Source organism: Monodelphis domestica, chromosome 1 (assembly GCF_027887165.1).
Source record: "Monodelphis domestica isolate mMonDom1 chromosome 1, mMonDom1.pri, whole genome shotgun sequence".
In the NCBI taxonomy this organism is placed as follows: Eukaryota; Metazoa; Chordata; class Mammalia; order Didelphimorphia; family Didelphidae; genus Monodelphis; species Monodelphis domestica.
In genome coordinates this window covers 355,259,036-355,281,450 of record NC_077227.1, presented here as the reverse complement: position 1 = coordinate 355,281,450, position 22,415 = coordinate 355,259,036, and the positions used below count along the sequence as shown (strand labels likewise).

At 39.1% G+C, this 22,415-nt stretch overlaps 1 protein-coding gene across 2 annotated transcripts in view; it reads right to left on the bottom strand.

Moving 5' to 3' along the window:
* Positions 1 to 235: 235 nt before the first annotated feature.
* GALNT10 (polypeptide N-acetylgalactosaminyltransferase 10) overlaps positions 236 to 22,415 on the bottom strand; it is a 175,903-nt gene continuing 153,723 nt past the window's right edge. The window contains exons 8-12 of one of the 2 annotated variants that reach the window (XM_056811498.1): positions 10,818 to 10,958; positions 6,318 to 6,539; positions 4,605 to 4,721; positions 2,927 to 3,076; positions 236 to 1,465 (exon numbers count right to left, since the gene is read on the bottom strand). In XM_056811498.1, the coding sequence (XP_056667476.1) occupies positions 1,298 to 1,465; positions 2,927 to 3,076; positions 4,605 to 4,721; positions 6,318 to 6,539; positions 10,818 to 10,958 (798 nt within the window). In that variant the 3' untranslated portion in view covers positions 236 to 1,297. The remainder of the gene's footprint in view (positions 1,466 to 2,926; positions 3,077 to 4,604; positions 4,722 to 6,317; positions 6,540 to 10,817; positions 10,959 to 22,415) is intronic. The other variant, XM_056811499.1, reaches the window with a different exon arrangement.

Genomic DNA, 22,415 nt, shown 5'->3' with positions numbered 1-22,415 from the left:
TAGAGCGCCAGGACTGGAGTTGGGAGAACTTGAGTTAGAATCTAGCCTCTGACACTTCCTAGCTATGACTTAACCCCATTTGCCTAGCCTATGTCCTTCTGTCTTAGAGTCCTTACTAGGACTTTTTTAAAAAAAGGAAAACAAACACTTTGTTAATCCCCAAACACTATAGAAATCTGAGCTGTCATTAGTGTAGTAAAAAATATAGATTCAGTGGAAAATAATCACACAAAACTACTATATAAAAATAAATTTACTGTAAAAGTTGGATATTTGGGAGTGGTGGTCAGCAAATCAAGGTTGAAGGAAGGGGTGTAGAGAATTATAGGGGTAATGGCAAACAGGCACCGCTAGCAAATTTCCAGATCTGCATTCATGTGAAGAGAAAAAAAAATATAAGAAGCTGGAGGGGACCAATTGCAAATGATAAACTTGATTCAGAAGGTCAAGGGCAGGGCAGATAGAAACTAATGATGACAGGCCAAGTTCCCATTTGGGACATTTGGAGCCTATATTATGATCCATCTTAGAGGGAGGCCAAAGGTTAGACCTACAGGAAGGAAACTACTGTTCTTTCTGGGCCCCTGCACCCATATCCATCTCATAAATGCTAACAAAATAATGTAGAACATATGGTCCAATATAGCTGATGATCTTTACTCCACCGTTCCTTTCAATCCCTCCCAACCCAAGATTTTATGAGAGCCTTCCTGTCTTTTCATGTGCACTCCCATCCAGTATTGAGTAAATCACTTCTAAGAGATCTTCCTTTAACTGAGTAATTGGTAGGGGGGAGATGATGTGAGGTCCTGGAAACTCAAGATATGCTACGGGGACCACCTGGGAAAGCTTGGATACCCCATGGGGGCAACTTTCCAAACTCCCTCCCAAACCAGCTGTACTCTTTGTGGGAGAAGCACCAGAGCTGGTCAGGTCTTCTTTTCCCAGGCCAGGGGGGTTTGGGAGGAAGGGAACAGCAGTTCTGATAAGAGTCTATGGTTGTTCTCCATCTTTCCAATAGGGAGAAGTATTGAGGAGTGAGTGCTGCATCATCATCAAAATTTAGATTATCCTTTAGATCCTGCCATCCCCCTTCTGGAGATACTCCCTGGGACCTTGTTTTTTTTTAAAAAAAAAAATTATTCCTTTAAAAAAATCTATTTTCATCACCAATAAAAAAAATAGTTGTACTATGTGTGCATATGTGATTAGGGGATAGTGTGAGCATACATATGCATATGTAGATATGCATATATGCACCCAGACACATATATGCACACATATATATTCGTTATGTTTATAGGTCAGAGTTCTTGTTGAATTTTTCCAAGACGGTTGAGTTTGTGTACTGAAATATCCATTGCTGCGTTGGAGACGACGGGTTGCAGGTATTCATGAAGATCCTGTGATCACTCTCAGTACAGTCCATGCAGGTACCACTGACAGGATGATAGAGAGTCTTGTCCTGGAAAACAGAGATTATAAAGCAGAACGTGTTTTACAGAGGACAGATGGGTTAAGGGGGAAGGAGGGGACCCACACGATGAACAGTCCATTGTCTCTGGAAAGAGAAAGGACCACTATTTTCTAATTGTCTCACCTGCTCTCCCAAGCCATTTTAATTTTTGTGAAAACCAAAGAAACATGAGTCAGAGAAGACATGGGGTTCTGGTCTTAGCTCTGCTACCAACTTGTATGGTTCTAGATTGCCACTTTACTTGTCTCAATCTAATGAGATGATCCAACATTGAGACAACATATTCTGCCCCTACTGATCCTCCGGGTGCTACTGGGAAGATAAATCTGATAAGGAATGCAGCTAAGGGATTCAATGAATTAAATTTCATCTAGCATTTCAAAGAGTATTAGATGAAAAAACCTTCTGTAGTTCCTAGGCACAAAAGCTTCCCATGATAGCTTCAGTTGGGGATCCTGTTTTCTTATTTTAGAGGCCCCTTACCTGTCCCCCAATCGCCTTAAAATGTACTTAGATATTGGTTGCATGGCTCATCCCTTCTCCTTAAAGTCTCTACCCATAGTTGGTGTTATTATTATTCAACACTGACAGGGTCAGCAGAAATAATGGCCACTGACCTTACTAAGAAGTTTACAATTTATAAAGTGGGGGAACACGAAAGGTCATTATTCCTATTTCAAAGCTCAAGAAGGGAAGTGATAAGATTTGAACCCCAAATTTATCGCTTTAACCACTAGACTTGCTCCTTTAGCTGATATAGTTCAATTAAACCAGCATTGGAGAAGGTTTTTGAGTTTCAGTGCCCAGAGGGCAAATTCAAGCTGTCTCCCAGTTATTGGAGAGAGTTGAGGGAGAAAGTGCTTGCTTAGGAGGCTGGACAGAGGGGTGGGGCATGCAAAAGATGTCCTTAGGTGCTGAGAAGAAGGGGAATGGAGCAGCTCCCCGAGTGCTGGCTCTGCATGTGTGCCAATACTTTGCCAATGCTGGATTATACCTAATATTCCCTGACAAGACATCCTCAGGGGGAAAGTCTTGTGGCAACTGCTTTGGGTTTGTGCTCTGACATTTAAGGTTCAGGGCATTAGATGGAATCCGGGGAGCTTGGCTACTAGTTGTATAATCTTGGGTAGGTCCTTCTGCTTCCTCCTCCCTAATCTCTTTATTTGTAAAATGGTGACACAACATATCTATACTACCTACCTTACAGGGATGTTGGGAGGCTCAAACAAGATCATGTTTGCCACCTCTTCTGGGAAACCTGCCCTGACCAACTTCCCCACTGTATTTACCATCATAAAGCCCTATCTTAGTCTGATATGTTACTAATTAAAGATGATATAATTTTTTATAGATGTCTTATATCAGCTTTATGTATAGAATGAGAATTCAACAAGAGTTCTATTGGCCTTAAGGGGAGGATGCTGCTAAGTACATAGCTGCCACTCTTACTTTTCCATATTTCCATAGCTGGTTCCCTTTCATGCCATGACAATCAAAGAGTGTGACAGGACTGCTATGGGAGATGGAGTCAAAACAAAACTTCTTGGTGTGCTGGGGGTCTCCAGGACGGATATCTTCTCTCCAACTGAAGGTAAACACCTGTGGACACACAGCCATAGCAACTTTCATTATAATAATGACAGAAGAAAGAACACCCAAATATCCCATGATCCCAGTAATTGTCATTAGGGTTGGGGCTGAGCTTCTTTAGAGGGGTCAGTAACAAACTTATTTGTTCCAAGTATAAATAATTCTGAAAATTAAAATTTCTCTTTTATTATGAATTTCAATGCCAGGATCCATTCAATATGTAAAGAACAGAAAAATAAGATCGAATGTGAAACTGTGAACTTCTATTATGTACATTTCCTTTTTTAAGAAAGCAACAAATTTTTTCAAAGACCTGGCAGGTGATCTGCTGATGGCTATGGAAACAAAGGATAATATCCTGAAGATGCTGGCAGGAAGTGAGAGCCTTCTTAAGAACTAACTGTGGTAAAAAGCTAGAAACCAAGTGGATACTCATCGCCTGGTGGAACAAACTATGGCATATGAATGTAATGGCCTATTCCTTCCCTATGAGAAATTTTAGCAATGATGAGTTCAGAGACACTTGGGAAGACTTTATGAACTGATGTAGGGTGAATAATTTAGACGAAGGAGAACCAAAGACTCCAGTAATATAACCAAAAGCATACTTAAAGGCAGCTAATGATCTCAGATGACTGCAGTACCCAATCTTGGTCCTGGGGTACAGGTGATACAACCCTGTGCCCTCCCAAAGAAAGGCAGAGGCCCTTATGATTAGCATGCTGCATATGCTAAGGTAGTTGATGTGGTCGTTGGTTTGTTCTAACTTGTGATATTAATGAAATTATTTGTGATCCTCTGCCCAATCCCTAGGAGTCTTCCCTCTTGTTCCAGGACTGCACCTATAGTTCTTCCATCATGTTGGCCAGGTCATTTCCCTTTTCTGAGTCTCCTTTAGGGGGTTGAGCTAGAAAATGGGTCAGTTCTCTTCCATCTCTCTCATTCTTTGTTCTAAGGGCTTTTTCAGTTTGAATTTTCTGTGGGTTATTTTCTAAGGTCACTTTTAAGGTCTAATATGCCATGATTTAAATGCCACTCCATTGGTGCGTTGATCCAGGTTTATTCCTTTATTGACAGCTCTTGCTAAGCATACTTACAAACTATTTTTTAGACTTTAATTAGTTTAACTTATTATTTCCATCTTTTTGAATGCACTAAAGCTGTCATTTTGAGGGTATTTATTTTTTTTTATCGAGGCACATATAGCACTATGGATTTGAAGTGTTAATCAAATCTCTGCTTTCTATCTGGGGAATTGGTTACTGAATACTGGAGCTTGCTTACACATTTACCCTGGGCTCTTTGGAGCCCTTGCTTAGTATCTGTACTCCAATATGGCTCTTCCATTACCTTTCTCTATCTCTAGGCCCTCCCATTTATTCCCAGTCTTCTTCCTCTTCTCCTTTGGATGTGAATTGGAGGGCTGACTCAGTCACTCAGGTCTTTGGCCTCTGGCAACTACAAGATTGAAGAAGAGGACTTCCATAGTCTAAAAAGGGAGTTGGTTGGCTTTCTGAGATCTGTTAAGGAAGATTACCTGCAGGTTACCCCATGCTGTCTCTCCTCGGCCCTTGACGCAGCTTTCTAGTCTCAGGGCAGAGCCCAGGGAACCATGTTTTGTCCCTATACACAGCTGGGTGCCAACATTGCGGATCTGAAATGGCAAAGAGCTTTGTGAATATGTTGTTCAAGGGCCAAAGGACCAGATGAAGCTTTCAGAAAAAAAAATGGAACATGATGACAGGAAGGCCAAGGTCAGTTGGGGGCAAGGGGAATCATCAATATGGTTAAACTTCAAGTTGGGACCTTAAAGTTTCATTTAACCTTTTGGCCCTTTCCTTCACCTCCCATTAAAAGAAAACTCAATTAATCCAGGGTCAAAGAAACTATTTACTTAGTCACTGAACAGATTCATCTTTGAAAGATTAGATTTCAATCTTTCACCTGTTACTTACTCCACAGACAGAAATGAGAATCCAAAGAATTGTTCTTCCATTCCCTAAGGCAGGGGCTCTTAATCTGGAGTCTGTGGATAGATTTCGTATGGGAACTTGGATGAGAAAAAAATCATATCTTCATTTTCCCTAACTTCTAACTGGAATCGAGCATTTCCTTCAATTATGAATTTTTAAAAGTCCACATTGTTTTGAGGATGGTTCCATAAACTTCATTAGACTGCTAAAGGGATTCATGACCCCAAGAGTCCAAGAACCCCTGCTCTGAGGCATCATGTTACAGTAGAAAAAGCTTGGACCTGAAAGCCAAGAAACCTGCATTTGATTCATTCTAGCTTTACTCCTAAACTGATGTATTACTTTAGACAAGTCACAAACTCTCTAAGCCTCAGTGTTGTCCTTTTCAAAATTAAAGGTATTAGTGATCTAATCATCTAGAGGTAAATAAATGATGTTTGGGCCTTTCTATCTCTAACATTCCTTTTCCTAGTTCTTCTAACTCTGAAATTCTTTTTAGTATGTACTATCACCTTATGATTTTATTTGTTTTACTTAGTGCCTATGTATCCAGCATTGTACCCAATATGTAGGAAAGTGTAAGACAAAATCTCTGCCCTCAAGGAGCTTACAATTTTGTTTTTATTCCTACAATATTTTCTTTTCTAAACCCTTATCTTCCATCCTAGTATGAATTCTAAGATAGAAGAGCACAAGGGCTATACCATCAGATCTAAGTGACTTGCCCCAGATCACAAAGGAAATGTCTGAGGCAAGATTTGAACCCAGGTTCTCCTGACTTCAGGCCTGGTGCTCTATCCACTGTGTACTGAATTGCTCCATATTTCTACAGTATTATCTACATATCATCTAATCATCTCATTTTCCTCCCAGAAAATCCTGAAGGACAGGTAGTAATGCTGCCACTTTATAGCCTGAAGAAAGGAAGGCCCATTAAAGTTAGGCAAGTTACTCTGGGTTACATAGCTAGGATTAGGACTTGAGACTTTTGATTCTCACTAAACCATTCACCTTGAATATGTGAATCTCCACTAACAGTAGAACTGGGAAGTTATATGACCAACATTAAATTGGGCAGATTGGCTCCCCCCACCCAATTTACATTTTGTTTGTTAGATCTTCGTCACCACTTATTTGGGGTTCAGGTCTTATATGTAAAAGAGGAATTTAAGTGGTAGGGATGGAGGTGGAGGGAAGACTTTTCCCCCAACTCTGAACTCTCTGATTTAATGAAGTAAGAACACTCTCTTCTTCCTCCTTCATTCCTCAAGACCTACCTCGCCCCAAGCGGCTGCTGGGGGCTCCACTGGAGGATAAAATCTGGGCAAGTCCCAAGCAATTTCAGTCATGAACCACTTGAAGCTTTTACAGTTTAGGTGGTTTCGGAGGTCCTTTTGGGCAGTGACATCCCCTGTGGAGAGATGGCGGTATTCTGGAAGGCGCTGGTAAATATATTCTGCATATTCATCCATCCATACCTCGGCCACTCGTTTCAGATTCTGGGAGAAGAGAGGTAAAAGGAAGAGGAAGTTAGGCCCTTGGAGGAGCCAAGATGTTGCTGGCCTAAGCAGATATCCTCTTTTTTGCAGCACCCATGAGGAGATCTCATACAGTATAAGAGGAGAGGATGACATAACAGGAAAAGCACTGACCCAAGGAAGATCAAGCTTCTGTCCCAGAAAAGCTGTCTGGTTCTGGAAAAATTATTTCACTTTTCTAAGCCTCAGCCTGCTCATCTATGAAATGGGATGATATTTGAATTACCTATTTGTAAAGGCGTTGTGAGGAAAATGTGTTGTAAGCTCTAGGATGCTGTAGGAAAGATGAACTGTTATTATAATCCAACTACTCTAGTGTTTTTACTACAGGGGTGCCGGAAAGGTCTTGAAGCGTTCTCTCACACATTCTGGCTAATTCCTGACACTTCACTGTTGGATCAACCCTCTTTTATATTAGGGTTGTGATCTCTGTAAAAAACTCCCCAACAGTTTTAGTAGTCTGAAGGAAAGATATGAGCCAACGTAGTTTGATGGGATGTAAAAAAAGAGTGTAAATGAGGCACCGGGCACCGAAGGCAGATTATGAGATGTGAGAGAGACAGAGAAAGAGGGGTGGGAATAACTCTGAGGTAACAGATTCAGAACCAGAAGCCTGAAGACATCAAGGTCAAAAAGAACAAAACTGGATTCACAGCAACTTAGTTCTGAGAAAGACTTCAAAATATGTATCAGAGCTTGAAGAGACATTTGAGATCACCTAGTCTGATTTCCTAATTTTACAGATTCCAATAAGGTACAATGACTTGCCCAAAGTCACAAGTTCTTTAGAGGAAGAGCTTGGACTAGAACTCAAGCCAGTTCAGCAATTCATCAAATATTTGTCAGTGGCTACCATGTGCTGAGAATCATCTCCACTTCTTCCACCATAGTGTTCAATCTGCTAAAATGAGATTCCACTCCCCCATTTTCTTGGTGTTTCTAAACTTTAAGAACTACTCAGAAAATTTTTCTTATAGTGTTTGGGAAAAAGATAACTTGTAAGCCTCCTGATTAGAATAAACATTTGAAAAATTCTGGGCTCCTATTATGAGCAAGTACAGCTAAGATCCAACTATTAAGTCAATGAGAAGAATAAGCTTCCTGGATCCATATGGTTTTGCAAGGCTTAACACAATGAGTACAGTTATAGACACCTAAGATCGAAGGAAATGGCAAAAAATTCATGGGGCATATTATACATTATTAACCAGGTATAAACTTGAAAGGAATATGCTAGTCCAGGGTAAGTAAAACAAGAGGAAATTAGCTTAAATTTCAGTTCAGGGTACCAAAGGATAGTTAGCCTGGAGAAGAGAAGAAATGATAAGAGCTGGGGTTGTCATTTGGGAAAGGGATTAGACTTGTTCTGTGCAATCCTAGGAACTAGAAGGAAATCATGGGGCTACAGATTTCATTGCAAAGAAAAACTTGCTAAAACCTAGAGCTGTCCCAAAATGGAATGGGCTATGCAGAGGTAGTGAATGCTCATTGGTGGGAGTCTTTAGTCAGAGGCTGGATGACTATCTGTCAGACATGTTGTCTAGGGATACCTTGTTTAAGGAAGGGTTGGACGATGTCTTCCAACATCTCACTCTTGGTTATAGTTTCTCTCTCCCTTCTCAATTCACCTCTTTTCTTTCTTTACCTAAAAGTGATCTTTCACTTCCCAGACTAGCTATTCAGCTAGGACCTTGTCCTTGTTTTTTAGAATATTGGAACTTCCTGATGAAAGGGATATTGAGAGGCAATTGATTATGTCCAGCTTGTGCTTAAAAACCTTTGGAAGTGAAGGACCCATTACTCTAATCCATTTCACTTGCAGACAGTTCTGCTTGTTGGCAACTTCTCCTTCACTAAAAGCAAAATTTCGCCTCTCCTCCCCACCTCCCAATTTAGATGGTAGGTTCCTTCCTTGTGGCCAGGGTCCGTGTTGGAGTTCTCTTGGCATCCCTAGAACCTAGCATACTACCAGCCTGCCCACACGTAGTGCTGAATAAATGGTGGATGACTAAACTGAATTGGAATGCTGTTCGATGGTACAGGGAGAGACTACACGGTCTCTTCAAGTCCCTCATCCGGTGTTCTGTTCTAAAGCCTCAGTTGCCTTTGGCTGGTGAATGAATCCTTTGGCAAATTTCTTCAGTGGCTGATGTGTGCGCTATGATGTTGCGTCACTAGGGGGCGCTGACGCGTTTCAACTGGGAGAACAGTGGCGACCTGACCGTGTTCACACCTCCTCCACAGTGGAGAGCTAGATGGAGGGGGAGGAGGAAGTTCCTCCAGGAAGCCTGGGATTTACTTTAGTCTGGTAGGGAAACAGTTGGAGCAGACCACGAGGAGGGAGGGGCCTGGCCAGGAAAACGGCCGTTGGAGAAGCAGCTTTTCAGGACTGACAGAGGGAGGAGGTTACGGGGAGCCTCTGTCTCCCGCTCAGGGCCCCTGGGGACAATAATGAGAAGTGTGCATCGCCTAGAAAAGACTTCCTGCAGCAATGCTGTGAGGCAGCTAGCAGCTAGGACAGGCACTCCGTCCACTTTACAGGTGAGGAAATGGTAAGGACTGCCCCCAGCCCCCAAGCTGGCACTCCTCTTGTTTCTAGATCTTTTGCCTCCCACTCCAGGACGCTCCCCCCCATACCATGGCGCCTTTCATTCATAACAGCTCACATTCCAAGTGTTTTACACAGATATCATAAAAGCTCAAGGCTGTCAACTATCTCACCGATCACCTAGTTTATCTCCTCTCTGGACAAGAATGCTCCTCACAACATCCTGACGAGCAGAGGCAGCTAGGTGGCATAGAAGGGAGTGCCCAATCTGGAGTCAGGTAAGCCTGAGTTAAAATCTGGCCTCAGTTATTAGCTGTGAACTTGGGCACATCATTTAACCTTAGTTAAGTCTGAGGTTAGCTACCTCAGTCTCCTCATCTGTAAAATGGGAATAATATTATAGCACTTGGCTCTTAGGGTTGCTGTGAGGATCAACTGAGAATATTTGTAAAGTGCTTTCCAAACCTCAGACTGCTATATAAATGTTACTTATTATCTAACCAAATTATTTTTGAAAACCTTCAGAGACAGGGAACTCACTACCTCTTCTGGTAGCATATTCCATTTTGGGACAGTTCAGATTCTTAGGGAGTTTGTACTTATGTTGTGTGGAATATTATAAAGAAGCTGATTTTAACTCAATATGAGGAAAGTGAGCTTGTTTAATATCACGAGTCATATCTACCTAGTGGTATCTAGGTTAGCCTTAGTGTGTATATATCATAATGCCTTCAAAGCACTCCTCACCACTCAGGTGCATCAAGACAGTTCAATGCACACTTTTACACCTCCTGCTTCCTCTACTCTGACTGAATAGGAGTTTACACCCCTTATCCATCAAGTCTGCTTTTGAGGTCTATAGGTCATAAGCCAAAGTATCTAGAGCTAAAAAGGGCCTTAGAGATTAGTCCAATCTGCTCGATTACAGAAGGGAAAATTAGGGCCTGGAAAAGGGTAGTAACTTTGCAGAATCAAAGAGCTAGAAGGGATCTTGGAGGTCATCTAGTCCAAATTATAATTGAAGAAGAACTCTTTTCAAAATATCTCAGATGAGTGACTTAAATCAGTGTTCAGCTTCCATTTGTTTTGCCTAGAAAAGTGAGTGAAAGCACCACCCTGAGTCACCTCTGGGCCAAGCAGAGAAAGATGAATCCCTTATCCATAAATCAGACCTTCAAAAACTTGAAGATGGATATCATGTTCCTCTTAAGTCTTCTCTTTTCCATGCCCTGACCAAACTGATCCCTTTCCACAGGACACTCATCAGCTTTCTAAAATGTGGCTCCTGGTACAGAATACACAGCTCCAGATTTGATCTGGTCAGGATAGAGTCCATCATCCCCCATGTTCTGGATCCTACACCTCTCTGAATATTGCTTTCTGGATATCATATTACATTGCTGATGCCTACTGAATTTGCAGTTCACGAAAACCCCCATACTTCTTCACACAAACTGCTCTGTCATGCCTTTCTTATTTGTACTTGTGAAACTGCTTCTTTGAGGTTGACTGTAGAACTCTACATTGGTCTCTATGAAACTTCATCCTAATAGATTTTGCTCAGTAACGCAGTCTGCCAAGTTCGCTATCCATAATACAACTTTCTATTATGGATAGCGAAAAGCTCATTTTTGGGGTTGTTTTTAAGTTCAGAATTAAAAATAAAATTCAGAGGAGATTTGCCCTCTTACCCTGGACTTCTCCTGGCAAAGCCAACACCTTACCCGGGCAAGGCTGACTCCTGTAGGGATCTTGTAAGGGATATATTTCCTGTAGATGTGACCCACTCTGGAGCAGGGAATGTCCTCCATTCGGCCCCCACACATCCACACCTATGGAGGGGAGAAGAGGGTGAAGAGAGGAGAGAGTAGAGATAGAAAATATGAATCCTTGGATGAGATTCCCAATTTCCAGTTCATTTTAAAAATCCTTCCCTGAGGCTGTTGTGGCTTAGAAATCTATTAGTCTTCCTACAGAATTAGCACTGGCCTAGATTGTTATGTTGAAATTCAGGGCCACATTCAGAGAGCCATAGTAAACTACTGCTTAGAAGAGGCCTCCTAGGTTTTCCTCCTGCAGGGCCAATGTTTTTTGCATGCAGGCCAGACCATGAACCTCTCTGGCCTAAGTTTTCTCTCTGCCTACTTCCTTAAGTAACTGACAATCAAGGACATGCCTATAAATTCTTTATGAAAACATCACAGACATTTATTAAGGGTATCTTTGATGAAAATGTGAAAAGGACATTGATATGCTTTATAAAAAAATTTCTAATGCAGATTAAACTTCTGTAGTTAGGCAACTGACAAGCTTTAGAGATATATAGGATCCTGTTTTGTTTATTGTTAAGTTATTAAGTTATTGATTCAATGGAACAAGATGTGGCTCTCAAGGATTTCTTCCAATAATTGTTCAATGGTCCTCTGAAAATCAAGAATAGATGAGGCATAAAACAGGGAAATCTGTTGGTTAAAGGCATTTATCACTATCATGAAGTCTTTCTGGTACAGAGTGATGAAAATAAAATGAAAGAGGGATTCCCATGGGCATAAAGTCTTTTCCCCACCCAACCCATTTGCTCTTGTTTTAGGATGACATTTTGTTGATTGCCTCAAAACTACAAAATACAGAACTTCCTTAGATTCTAACCATTTAAAAGAGTTTAATCTGACAATCTGAAGAGGCAGAAATGGGTGGATGAAGGATGTCTGTTGTTTACACTATGATAGGATATTGGATGGATAGCACATTGAGTTAATCCATTAGTAACTATCTCTAGAACAGTCAAGGAGGATGAAGTATGAGCTAGGTTCAGAATTTAAAAGGAGGAAGAGAATAGGTTGATTTGTATTTGGGATATTCTGCAGTGTTTTGAATAATTCTAAGCTTGCCTTTGAAACACAGACCTATGTTTTTAACACCATTACTATTCTGATGATATTGCATGGCTATCCAATATGGAACTCTACAAATCTCTGAAGAATTAAATTTGTAGAGAACGCAAAAGGCAGTGGAAAATTAGATACTGGGCATAAATAGGCTACAGCAGCAAGAAATGGCATAAAGGATTTCACCTAAGACATGACTAGAAAAGGAGGTAGGCAGGTTTTGTAGGAAAGGGATGGGACAGAAAACTCAATTGCCTCACTAGTAACTAATGTATATTAAAGAGGCTTAGAAGAAGGCTCCTAGTGCCTTTTTTGGAGCCCCTATGGCCAATTTCTGGGACAATATAGGAAAGAATAGTACAGAATGAGAAAGTATAGCTGGTTTAATAAATGTTGATTGACTGATTGATAGATGGATGGATTGCTTTCTGTACTGCTGGAGGAAGTACCTGTAATGATCACCTTGCAAATCCATTGAAATATTGACATTCTAGAAAAAGGAGAAATAAAGGAGATAAAGGTTTGTTCAGGGTGATGAAAATGGATGAGTAAAAGGTCAGAACCACTTAAATCTTATTTTGCTTCCATTTTCTTTGCTAAGAGGTCAGTCCTTGGAAAGAACACAACAAAAATGCATGGAGTTTAAAAATCAAAATAAGAAGATCCCAATTGCCCTTGAAGACTTCAAGGCATCTTTCTTGAATGAAGTATATCCCAAAATGCTTAAAGAAATGGCTGACATGTTCACTGAGCAATTTTCAGTGACCTCTGAAGGATCTTGGCAAATGGGAGAAATGAGGCAGGCCTGAAGAAAGCCAATGTGATTTTTCAAAGAAGTATAGGCTGCAAATGATATGCTAATGAGTTTGACTTTGATTTAATGAATCAAATCAACATGTACTTATTAAGTATCCTCTGTACCAAGTACTGTGCCAAGATAAAGACAAAAGTGACACAGTTTCTGCCCTTATGGAATTTGTATTCTAATGAGGAAGACAACATAGATACATGTAAGAATACCCAAGCACATACAAATCAAATACCAAGTAACCTTAGATAGGAAGGCATTAGGAGCTGGAGGGTTCCAATAGAGTTTTTTTTGCAGAAGGTGGTAATTGAGCTAAATTTTAGAGGAAGTTAGGGACTTTTGGGGCAGGGCCGATTTCCAGACATGGGAGACGGGGAAGGAGAGCCTCCAGGGCAAAGGAATAGAGATGGGAGAAAGGATTGTTTGAAAAGGTAGACTCCTAGGTTTACAGCTAGAGACCTTAGAGGTAATCTTACTCAGTCCCAAAGAAGTAAAGGAATTTAGTGGCGGTCACATCATTGGGATGTGAACCCAAAGCTTCCTACTTCCAATTCAACACATCCTGGGTCTAAAGAAATGCAATTACAGTCTGATCCAGGTCAGGAGTAGTGTAGGGGTGGGAGAGAAGTGGAATGGAGAAAGAAGAAAGTCAACAGATGAAAACATTGGCCTTAGGATGATCACCTCTTAATGTTAGATTAATGTCAAAGACAAGCCAAGAAGTTTCACTTCAAAAGTAGGAGAAACTTATCTCCAACCAATATACTATAATGATAACTTCCTTTATTCACCTGATTCCCACAGACAAACATGTAGATAGTATGTTGACATACTGCCATATAGACAATAAATTACAATTATTGTAATTTACTCTTGTGTCCTGTGACATGGCTGGGGAACAAATAAAGGCTGGGAAGAGCTAGTCAAACCAGAAAGTCTTTGATGGGCCAATAAAATTAACAGCTTCCAGCTTATTAAATTAGCATTAGCTAAACAGGTCCAAAACACTTAAACCTTCTAAAGGGTTGGCAAGAATTGCAATGCAATTCTACTCTATTCAATTCAACAAGTATGTATTAGGTATTTACTATGTGCAGAAGATTGTGAAAGGTGATCTGTTTCATTGAGCAATTTGCTTGTTAATTATGAAAAGCTTTCTTTCTCATTTCTGGTCCTGTTTTCCTTTGGGGAAGGGCTGGTTTCTAATTCTGTCTGAGCCACTTATTAATTGTGTAACATTGGAAAAGTCACTTTACTTTTCTATCTTCTACTTTCTACATCTGTAAAATGGGTATACCCTTTTCACCTGAAAAGATTGCTGAGAAGATCAAGGAAATAATGCAAACAAAATCACCTGAAATTTATGAAACAGTACAGAAAAAATAGCTATCACCATCTGTTACTGTAAACGCCATCAGGAATTCTCAGAGTTGGAAGGTACTTCAGAGGGAATGTCAGAGCTGAAAGGGAATCTTGAATAATGGTTCCCCACATTTCTGAGCACAAGGACCCTTTAACATAAAACATTTTAGGATAGTACATGATGAGAGTGGTATTACATGACAGAATTGTGTGACTAATATCCATTAAGAAAATACATGACAGAAAACTACTATAAATTCAGTAACAAACTCCACCACCACTTTCTGTCTTAGTAATAACTCTAAGACAGAAAGGCAACAACAAGGCAAACAGGGGTTAAGTGACACACTGCTAGGAAGCAACTGAGGCGAGATTTGAACCCGGGGCATCCTGACTCCAGGCCTGGCTCTCTATCTACTGGAGATATCTACTTGTCCCCATAACACTATATTTTTATTAATCACTATAGCATCTATATATATTGGGGGAAAAAAGCACTACTATTTTTAGTATTCTGTGAGACAGATTATTTGGTTATCTGTGGGTTTGTGTATTGATTTTATACTATTAACAAAAATGTCAAAGCCCCCAGGCTGAGATCCATTGCTTCAGAACACAGAGTGTTAGGACTGGTGAGGATCTTGGAAAATCAATTAGTCTAACCTTGACAGTGAGGAAACTAATTCCTAGAGAGGAGAAGAAGCTTGACTTATATCACACAGCTAGATAGTAGCAAAGCTAGAACACAAACCTTTTGCCTTTCTTCCCCCTTAGGAGGATTGTTCTGGTTATAAGCATTCTTGGTGACCTGGGTAATCTGGTAGGGGTTACCACTTCAATGTAATATTGGAGGAATGTTAGGAACCTGAGTTGTGGAACTGCTTGAAGGGTTTTTAAGGTTGCATTTATGACAGTTAAGTTGAATAGCTGAGCTCCCTGTACAATGATTTTACTCAACGACTTCCTCTACATAGAAGGCAATTCATAAGTGCTCAGTACCTGGAATGCTAACTACTTTGCCAAGGTTGTGGTCAAGGCAGATGCAACCCTGTAAATGTTAAAAGTAGGAGTTCGACAAAATGAGAGCAGTTTCATAAAAACAACAACAACAACAACAACAACAATGATTTAATTTAAGAAGTACAGATAGAAAGATAGAAAAGAAGAGAGATTACTAATCTTATACCCTATAAATATACCCAAAATTCCTAATAACTACCTCTGTCTTCTGAGGACAGCTTCCTCTTGCCTGGCAAAACCCAGGCCTATCTAATCTACACTATCTATAAATGATTCACTAACTTATCTATCTTCCTAAAATAACAGACAGCTACCACTTACTCCTTCAATCAGTTTTCTATAGTAGCCCAAACTGTCAGTAGCCAACTGACAGCAGATCCTGGCCTATGAGATAGATTGCAAAAAGCCCTCTAAAGGCTAAAGCCAAAAGCCCTTTCAGTAAGCTGAGGCCCACCTTTATATTCCAGCCACTAAATGCCAACTCATACTACCAGTAACTAACTCCCAATGACCAACTCATGCCAGTAGCCAACTTCCCTTCAACTGCCAGTCCTGTCAGCAACTCCCCAACCAACTGTCAGCAGTTGCCTCTTCTGTTAGCAACTGAGAGTCTGCAACTGATGCTCCCCAGCAGGGGACTCCCCTATTCCTACTTCCTGTCACTGTGAGCTGGTTAATCCCTATACATCTCTATGGTAAGAGGACCGCCAGGTTTCCTGTTAATTTAAAGAATTTCTTCTTACAATCCCCCTCTGATCCTCTGAGAGGTTAGTCTCCCTAATGGATTAGTTAAACATATCTAACTTATACTTCTAAAAATCTTCTAGTTAAAAGTGCCTATGATATTACACTAATTAATAGAAAAACTAAAATAATAAGAAAAAGGGAAATAAAAGAAGCAAAACCAATGGTAGGTAAATGCATTGACAAAAAGCCAATTGGGGGCAATCTCCTTTGGCATAAGAAATTTACATTCATTAAATGCATTCAACCCCCTTCAGTTCACTCAATACTTCCCACAGTTCACTTTAGATATAACGGTGTAGCGTAGGTTTCTTAATGGTGAATTCTTAAAACAGTTCACTTTTCTTGATTCAGGGAGTTAAAAAATCCTAAAATTACTCTCAAAGGATTTCAAATATTGGATTTTACAAAATGCAATTCCCAATTACAAATAATACAACCCTAAATCTTAGAATTTACAAAAATTATACTCTATGGAAAAAAAAGCCTAGAGATACATAAAAAGTATACAATCTAACAGATAATACATAGAAAAGTATACAATCACTCCTCCCTGAGGTGAGTGCTGACCAATACTTATAACACTTTGTAACACTTATCATTTACTTATTTTTAACTTTTCTCTATAGACCTATAAAAGTATAATAAACATTTCCAAACAGAATACATGTCAGTACACATATTTAAAACAAAATACAAATTCTATAATATAATTATACAGTTATCCATTGGCTAATGGATGTCTAAACTCATTCTATTGCAAAATTAAAAAAATTATTAATACTGGTATCATGTGCTTCAAATAAAAGGAAAAATCAAATATCCTAAAAACAAAAAAAATAAAAATCCCAGAGTTCAGTGTTAGTGAAAATAGTGTCCAATTGTCTCTGTAGTTTTATCTTCAATGCATGTGACAGGATACAGTCAATCAGTTTCAATGGAAGGTACTTGTTTTACATGAAAACAATGTATCCACAAGATTTTTTCTCCAATTTTTATAGCTGTTGGAGTGGTTAAAAGTACTTGAAATGGACCTTCCCAGGCTGGCTGAGTTGCCCTTATGTGCTGGAAGTTCTTTATATATACTTTGTCTCCTGGGTTAAGATCACAAAAGGAAAAGTCTATAGGGCCTACTTGTACTACAGCTCCATATTCTTGAAGTTCTCTTAATTTTATTTGTAAATCCCATATATAGGAAGCAATAGAAGTATTTCCCCCTAGCAATGATGTGTATGCAGGGGAAAAAGGTTTAGATTGTATAGGCAGATTTCCAAAAAGCATCTCAAAAGGTGAGATGTGTAGATATCCCCTGGGCCTGCTTCAAAGATAAAGTGGAAGAACCTCAGGCCATTTTAAATGAGTCTCAGTGTACAGTTTTCCAATCATGGTCTTAAGTTCTCTATTCATTCTTTCAACTTGGCCTGAGCTCTGGGGATGATAAGGTACATGAAATTTAGGAATTATCCCCAAACAGGAATAAATTTGAGATAAAACCAAATCAGTAAAATAAGTTCCTCTGTCTAAATCAAAACATGTTGGCAGGCCCTAACAACAGCTACTGTGGCTTGAGTGGTAGGAGACGCTTCTAGCCATCAGGTCAGCTGGTCTACTATGACTAGACAACATTTATAATGTCTAATCTTTGACATTATAATAAAAATTAATTCATAGATGTTTAAAAAGTGTATAAGCCAGAGGATATCCACCAAAAGCTTTTCCACAAAAGGCATGTTGATTATTTGCTTGACAAGTGGAGCAGTCTGCACACACTTTAGAAGTTGTTAGTTATACCAAGGGCTATCCATACTCTTTAAGTAGAGTCTACAATATTGGCCTTGGATTTCAAAATGACCATTTTAATGAATGGATTGACATATTTGGTGATAAAAACTTCTAGGGAGTAGGGGTTTTCCTTCAGATGACACCCATACTCCATTAATTTGTTCTGCTTTGAATTTTTATTTCCATTTTTTAACTTCCTTTTTGTTATAAGAAAGGGATAAATCAGATTTATTACTAGTTGCCAAAGTTAGAATTAGTTCAGGGTCTTGTAAGACAGCAAGTTTTGCAGCAGTATCTGCCTGGGGGTTCCCTCTAGAGACAGGTCAGTTCCACCTGTATTGACAGAGCAATGTACAATAGCCAGGGCTTTAGGTAGTTGGTGAGCAGAAAGAACTTCATTAATGATTTCTGCATTTGCGATACTTTTCCCAGTTGAAGTTAAGTCCCCTCTGAAGCCAAAGCATACGCACTGCATGATATTCCAAATGTCTATCTGGAATCCGTGTGAATTGTTGCTTCCTTATCTTTTGCAATTATACAGGCATGTTTTAAATCTATGAGTTCTGTGCCTTGAGCACTTATATTTGAGGGCAGTGAAGCTGACCACAGCGTGGCAAATTCTGTGACTACAGCAGCTCCAGTGTAGTGTATGCCATCCCTCATGAAAGAAAAACCATCAGTGAATAAGACTAGATCTGGTTTGTCTACAGGAGTGTCCAGGAAATTATCTCGAGGTTTTTCAGCAGTGTGTATCCATGGACACTAAAGATTCACAATTGTGTAATGGTTCTCCTATAAATGGTAAATCTAGAAGCAAGGTAGCAGGGCTAAGTGTTGTGCAGTGTTTTAAGGTGATATTTTCATTGCCTATCAAGGTTACTTTGTATCTTGAGAGTCTTTGGTCAGAAAATGCCTGTATTCTATGCCTTAGCAACAATGCTTCAATTTCATGTGGACACATTATTGTTAGTGAGCATCCCAATACTAAATTAGTGGATTTAAATAAATTTAAATAAATATCAAATAAATAAATAAAAAAGCAGATTTAGTTACTAATAAAGTTGTTGCAGCTATGCCTCTAAGACATGATGGTGCTCCTGAAGTTACTGGGTTTAATTGTGCTGAGTAATAAGCAACTGGACATTGAACAGGTCCTAAAGTTTGAGTTAAAACACCTGAAGCTCCCCCTCTCCATTTGTGTACATATAAAGTGAATGGTTTTTTGTAATCTGGGATGCTGAGAGCAGGGGACAGACAGGATAACCTGTTTCAATTTAGAATTGACAGGTGTTTCATCTCTAACCTAAGTGGTTCAGTGGCTGAATTTTTTGTCAGTGCAATAAGGGGTTTAGTGATTTTCCCATAGCAAGGAATCCACTGTCTACAAAACCCTATTGCTCCTAGAATTGCTCTCAACTGTTTCTTAGTGGAGGGAGCACTTAATTTTTTAATATCTTAGATGTGCTTAGGGGAAATGAAGCAGGCACCAGCAGTTAAAATAAACTCTAAATATTCCACTTTGGGGAGAATCACTAAACTTTTGCCTTTGAAATCTTGTGGCCTCTCTTACATAGTTCCAAAAGAAGGTTTTTGCTATTTTCTTGGCATGCTATGGCATTTGGTGAGGCCAAAAGCAAACAAAGTGCATCAAATTGCTCTCCTTAAACTTAATATTGTCTAGATCTTGTTAAAATCTCCAAAAATAAAGTGGGACTTTCCATGTACCCTTGGGGCAAACAACACCGTACCCTTTGGGGATCTTTCCAGGTGAAGGCAAATATATTTCTGGAATCTTCATGAATCGATATTGAAAGTCAAATTGAAAGTCAAAGTCAAAGAACTATTGGTTTAATAAATAAGACTAGAAGCTGGTACTTTGAAAAAACAAATAAAATTGACAAAGTACTAGTCAGTCTAATTAAAAAAAGGAAAGAAAAAAACCAAATTGACAGTATCCAAGATGAAAAGGGAGACCTCACCTCTAATGAAGAGGAAATCAAGGCAATCATTAAAAACTACTATGCCCAATTATATGGCAAAAATATGGCAATCTAAGTGATATGGATGAATACTTACAAAAATATAAATTGCCTAGACTAAAAGAAGAAATAAATTACCTAAACAACCCCATATCAGAAAAAGAAATTGAACAAGCTATCAAAGAACTCCCTAAGAAAAAATCCCCAGGTCAAGATGGATTCACAAATGAATTCTATCAAACATTCAAAGAACAGCTAACCCCAATACTATACAAACTATTTGACAGAATAAGCCAAGAAGGGGTTCTACCAAATTCTCTTTATGACACAAACATGGTACTGATCCCAAAGCCAGGCAGGTTAAAAACAGAGAAAGAAAACTATAGGCCAATCTCCCTAATGAATATAGATGCAAAAATCTTAAATAGGATACTAGCAAAAAGACTCCAGAAAGTCATCACAAGGGTTATCCACTATGATCAGGTAGGATTCATTCCAGGAATGCAAGGATGGTTCAATACTAGGAAAACCATCCACATAATTGACCATATAAATAAGCAAACCGACAAAAATCACATGATTAATTCAATAGATGCAGAAAAAGCCTTTGACAAAATACAACACCCATACCTATTGAAAACACTAGAAAGTATAGGAATAGAAGGGGCTTTCCTAAAAATAATAAACAGTATATACCTAAAACCATCAGCAAACATCATCTGCAATGGGGAAAAACTCAAAGCCTTCCCAATAAGATCAGGAGTCAAACAAGGATGCCCATTATCACCTTTATTATTTAATATTGTACTAGAAACACTAGCAGTAGCAATTAGAGAAGAAAAAGAAATTGAAGGTATTAAAATTGGCAATGAGGAGACCAAGCTGTCACTCTTTGCGGATGATATAATGATTTACTTAAAGAATCCCAGGGAATCAACCAAAAAGCTAATCGAAATAATCAACAACTTTAGCAAAGTTGCAGGATACAAAATAAACCCACATAAGTCATCAGCATTTCTATATATCTCCAACCCAGTTCAGCAGCAAGAATTAGAAAGAGAAATTCCATTTAAAGTCACCCAAAACAATATAAAATACTTGGGAATCTATCTGCCAAGACAAACACAGGAACTATATGAACACAACTACAAAACACTCTCCACACATTTAAAACTAGATCTAAACAACTGGAAAAACATTGATTGCTCATGGGTGGGATGAGCTAACATAATAAAAATGACCATCCTACCCAAACTTATCTATTTAGTGCCATACCCATTGAACTACCAAAAAACTTCTTTACTGCATTAGAGAAAACCATAACAAAGTTCATTTGGAAGAATAAAGGATCAAGGATATCCAGGGAAATAATGAAAAAAAATACAAAGGAAGGTGGCCTTGCAGTCCCAGATCTCAAACTATATTACAAAGCAGCGGTCATCAAAACAATTTGGTACTGGCTAAGAGACAGAAAGGAGGATCAGTGGAATAGACTTGGGGTAAATGACAAACCCAAAGACCCCAGCTTTTGGGACAAAAATCCAGTATTTGATAAAAAATGCTGGGAAAATTGGAAGACAGTGTGGGAGAGATTAGGTTTGGATCAACACCTCACACCCTACATCAAGATAAACTCAGAATGGATGAATGACTTGAATATAAAGAAGGAAACTATAAGTAAATAAGGTGAACACAGAATAGTATACGTGTTAGAACTTTGGGAAGGGAAAGATTTTAAAACCAAGCAAGACTTAGAAAGAGTCACAAAATGCAAAATAATTTTGACTACATCAAATTAAAAAGTTTTTGTACAAACAAAACCAATGTAACTAAAATTAGAAGGAAAGCAACAAATTGGGAAACAATCTTCATAACAAAAACCTCTGACAAAGGTCTAGTTACTCAAATCTATAAAGAGCTAAACCAGTTGTACAAAAAATCAAGCCATTCTCCAATTGAAAAATGGGCAAGGGACATGAATAGGCAATTTTCAGTTAAAGAAATCAAAACTATTAATAAGCACATGAAAAAGTGTTCTAAATCTCTTATAATCAGAGAGATGCAAATCAAAACAACTCTGAGGTATCACCTCACACCTAGCAGATTGTTCAACATGACAGCAAAGGAAAGTAATGAATGCTGGAGGGGATGTGGCAAAGTAGGGACATTAATGCATTGCTGGTGGAGTTGTGAATTGATCCAACCATTCTGGAGGGCAATTTGGAACTATGCCCAAAGGGTGCTAAAAGACTGTCTGCCCTTTGATCCAGCCATAGCACTGCTGGATTTATACCCCAAAGAGATAATAAGGAAAAAGACTTGTACAAGAATATTCATAGCTGCGCTCTTTGTGGTAGCCAAAAATTGGAAAATGAGGGGATGCCCTTCAATTGGAGAATGGCTGAACAAACTGTGGTATATGTTGGTGATGGAATACTATTGTGCTAAAAGGAATAATAAAGTGGAGGAATTCCATGGAGACTGGAACAACTTCCAGGAAGTGATGCAGAGTGAGAGGAGCAGAACCAGGAGAACATTGTACACAGAGACTGACACATTGTGGTACAAGAGAACATAATGGACTTCTCCACTAATGGCTTTACAATATCCCTGAACAACCTGCAGCGATCTACGAGAAAAAAAACAAAACAAAACTATCCTCAAGCAGAGGACCAACTGAGGGAATAAAAACACCGAGGAAAAGCA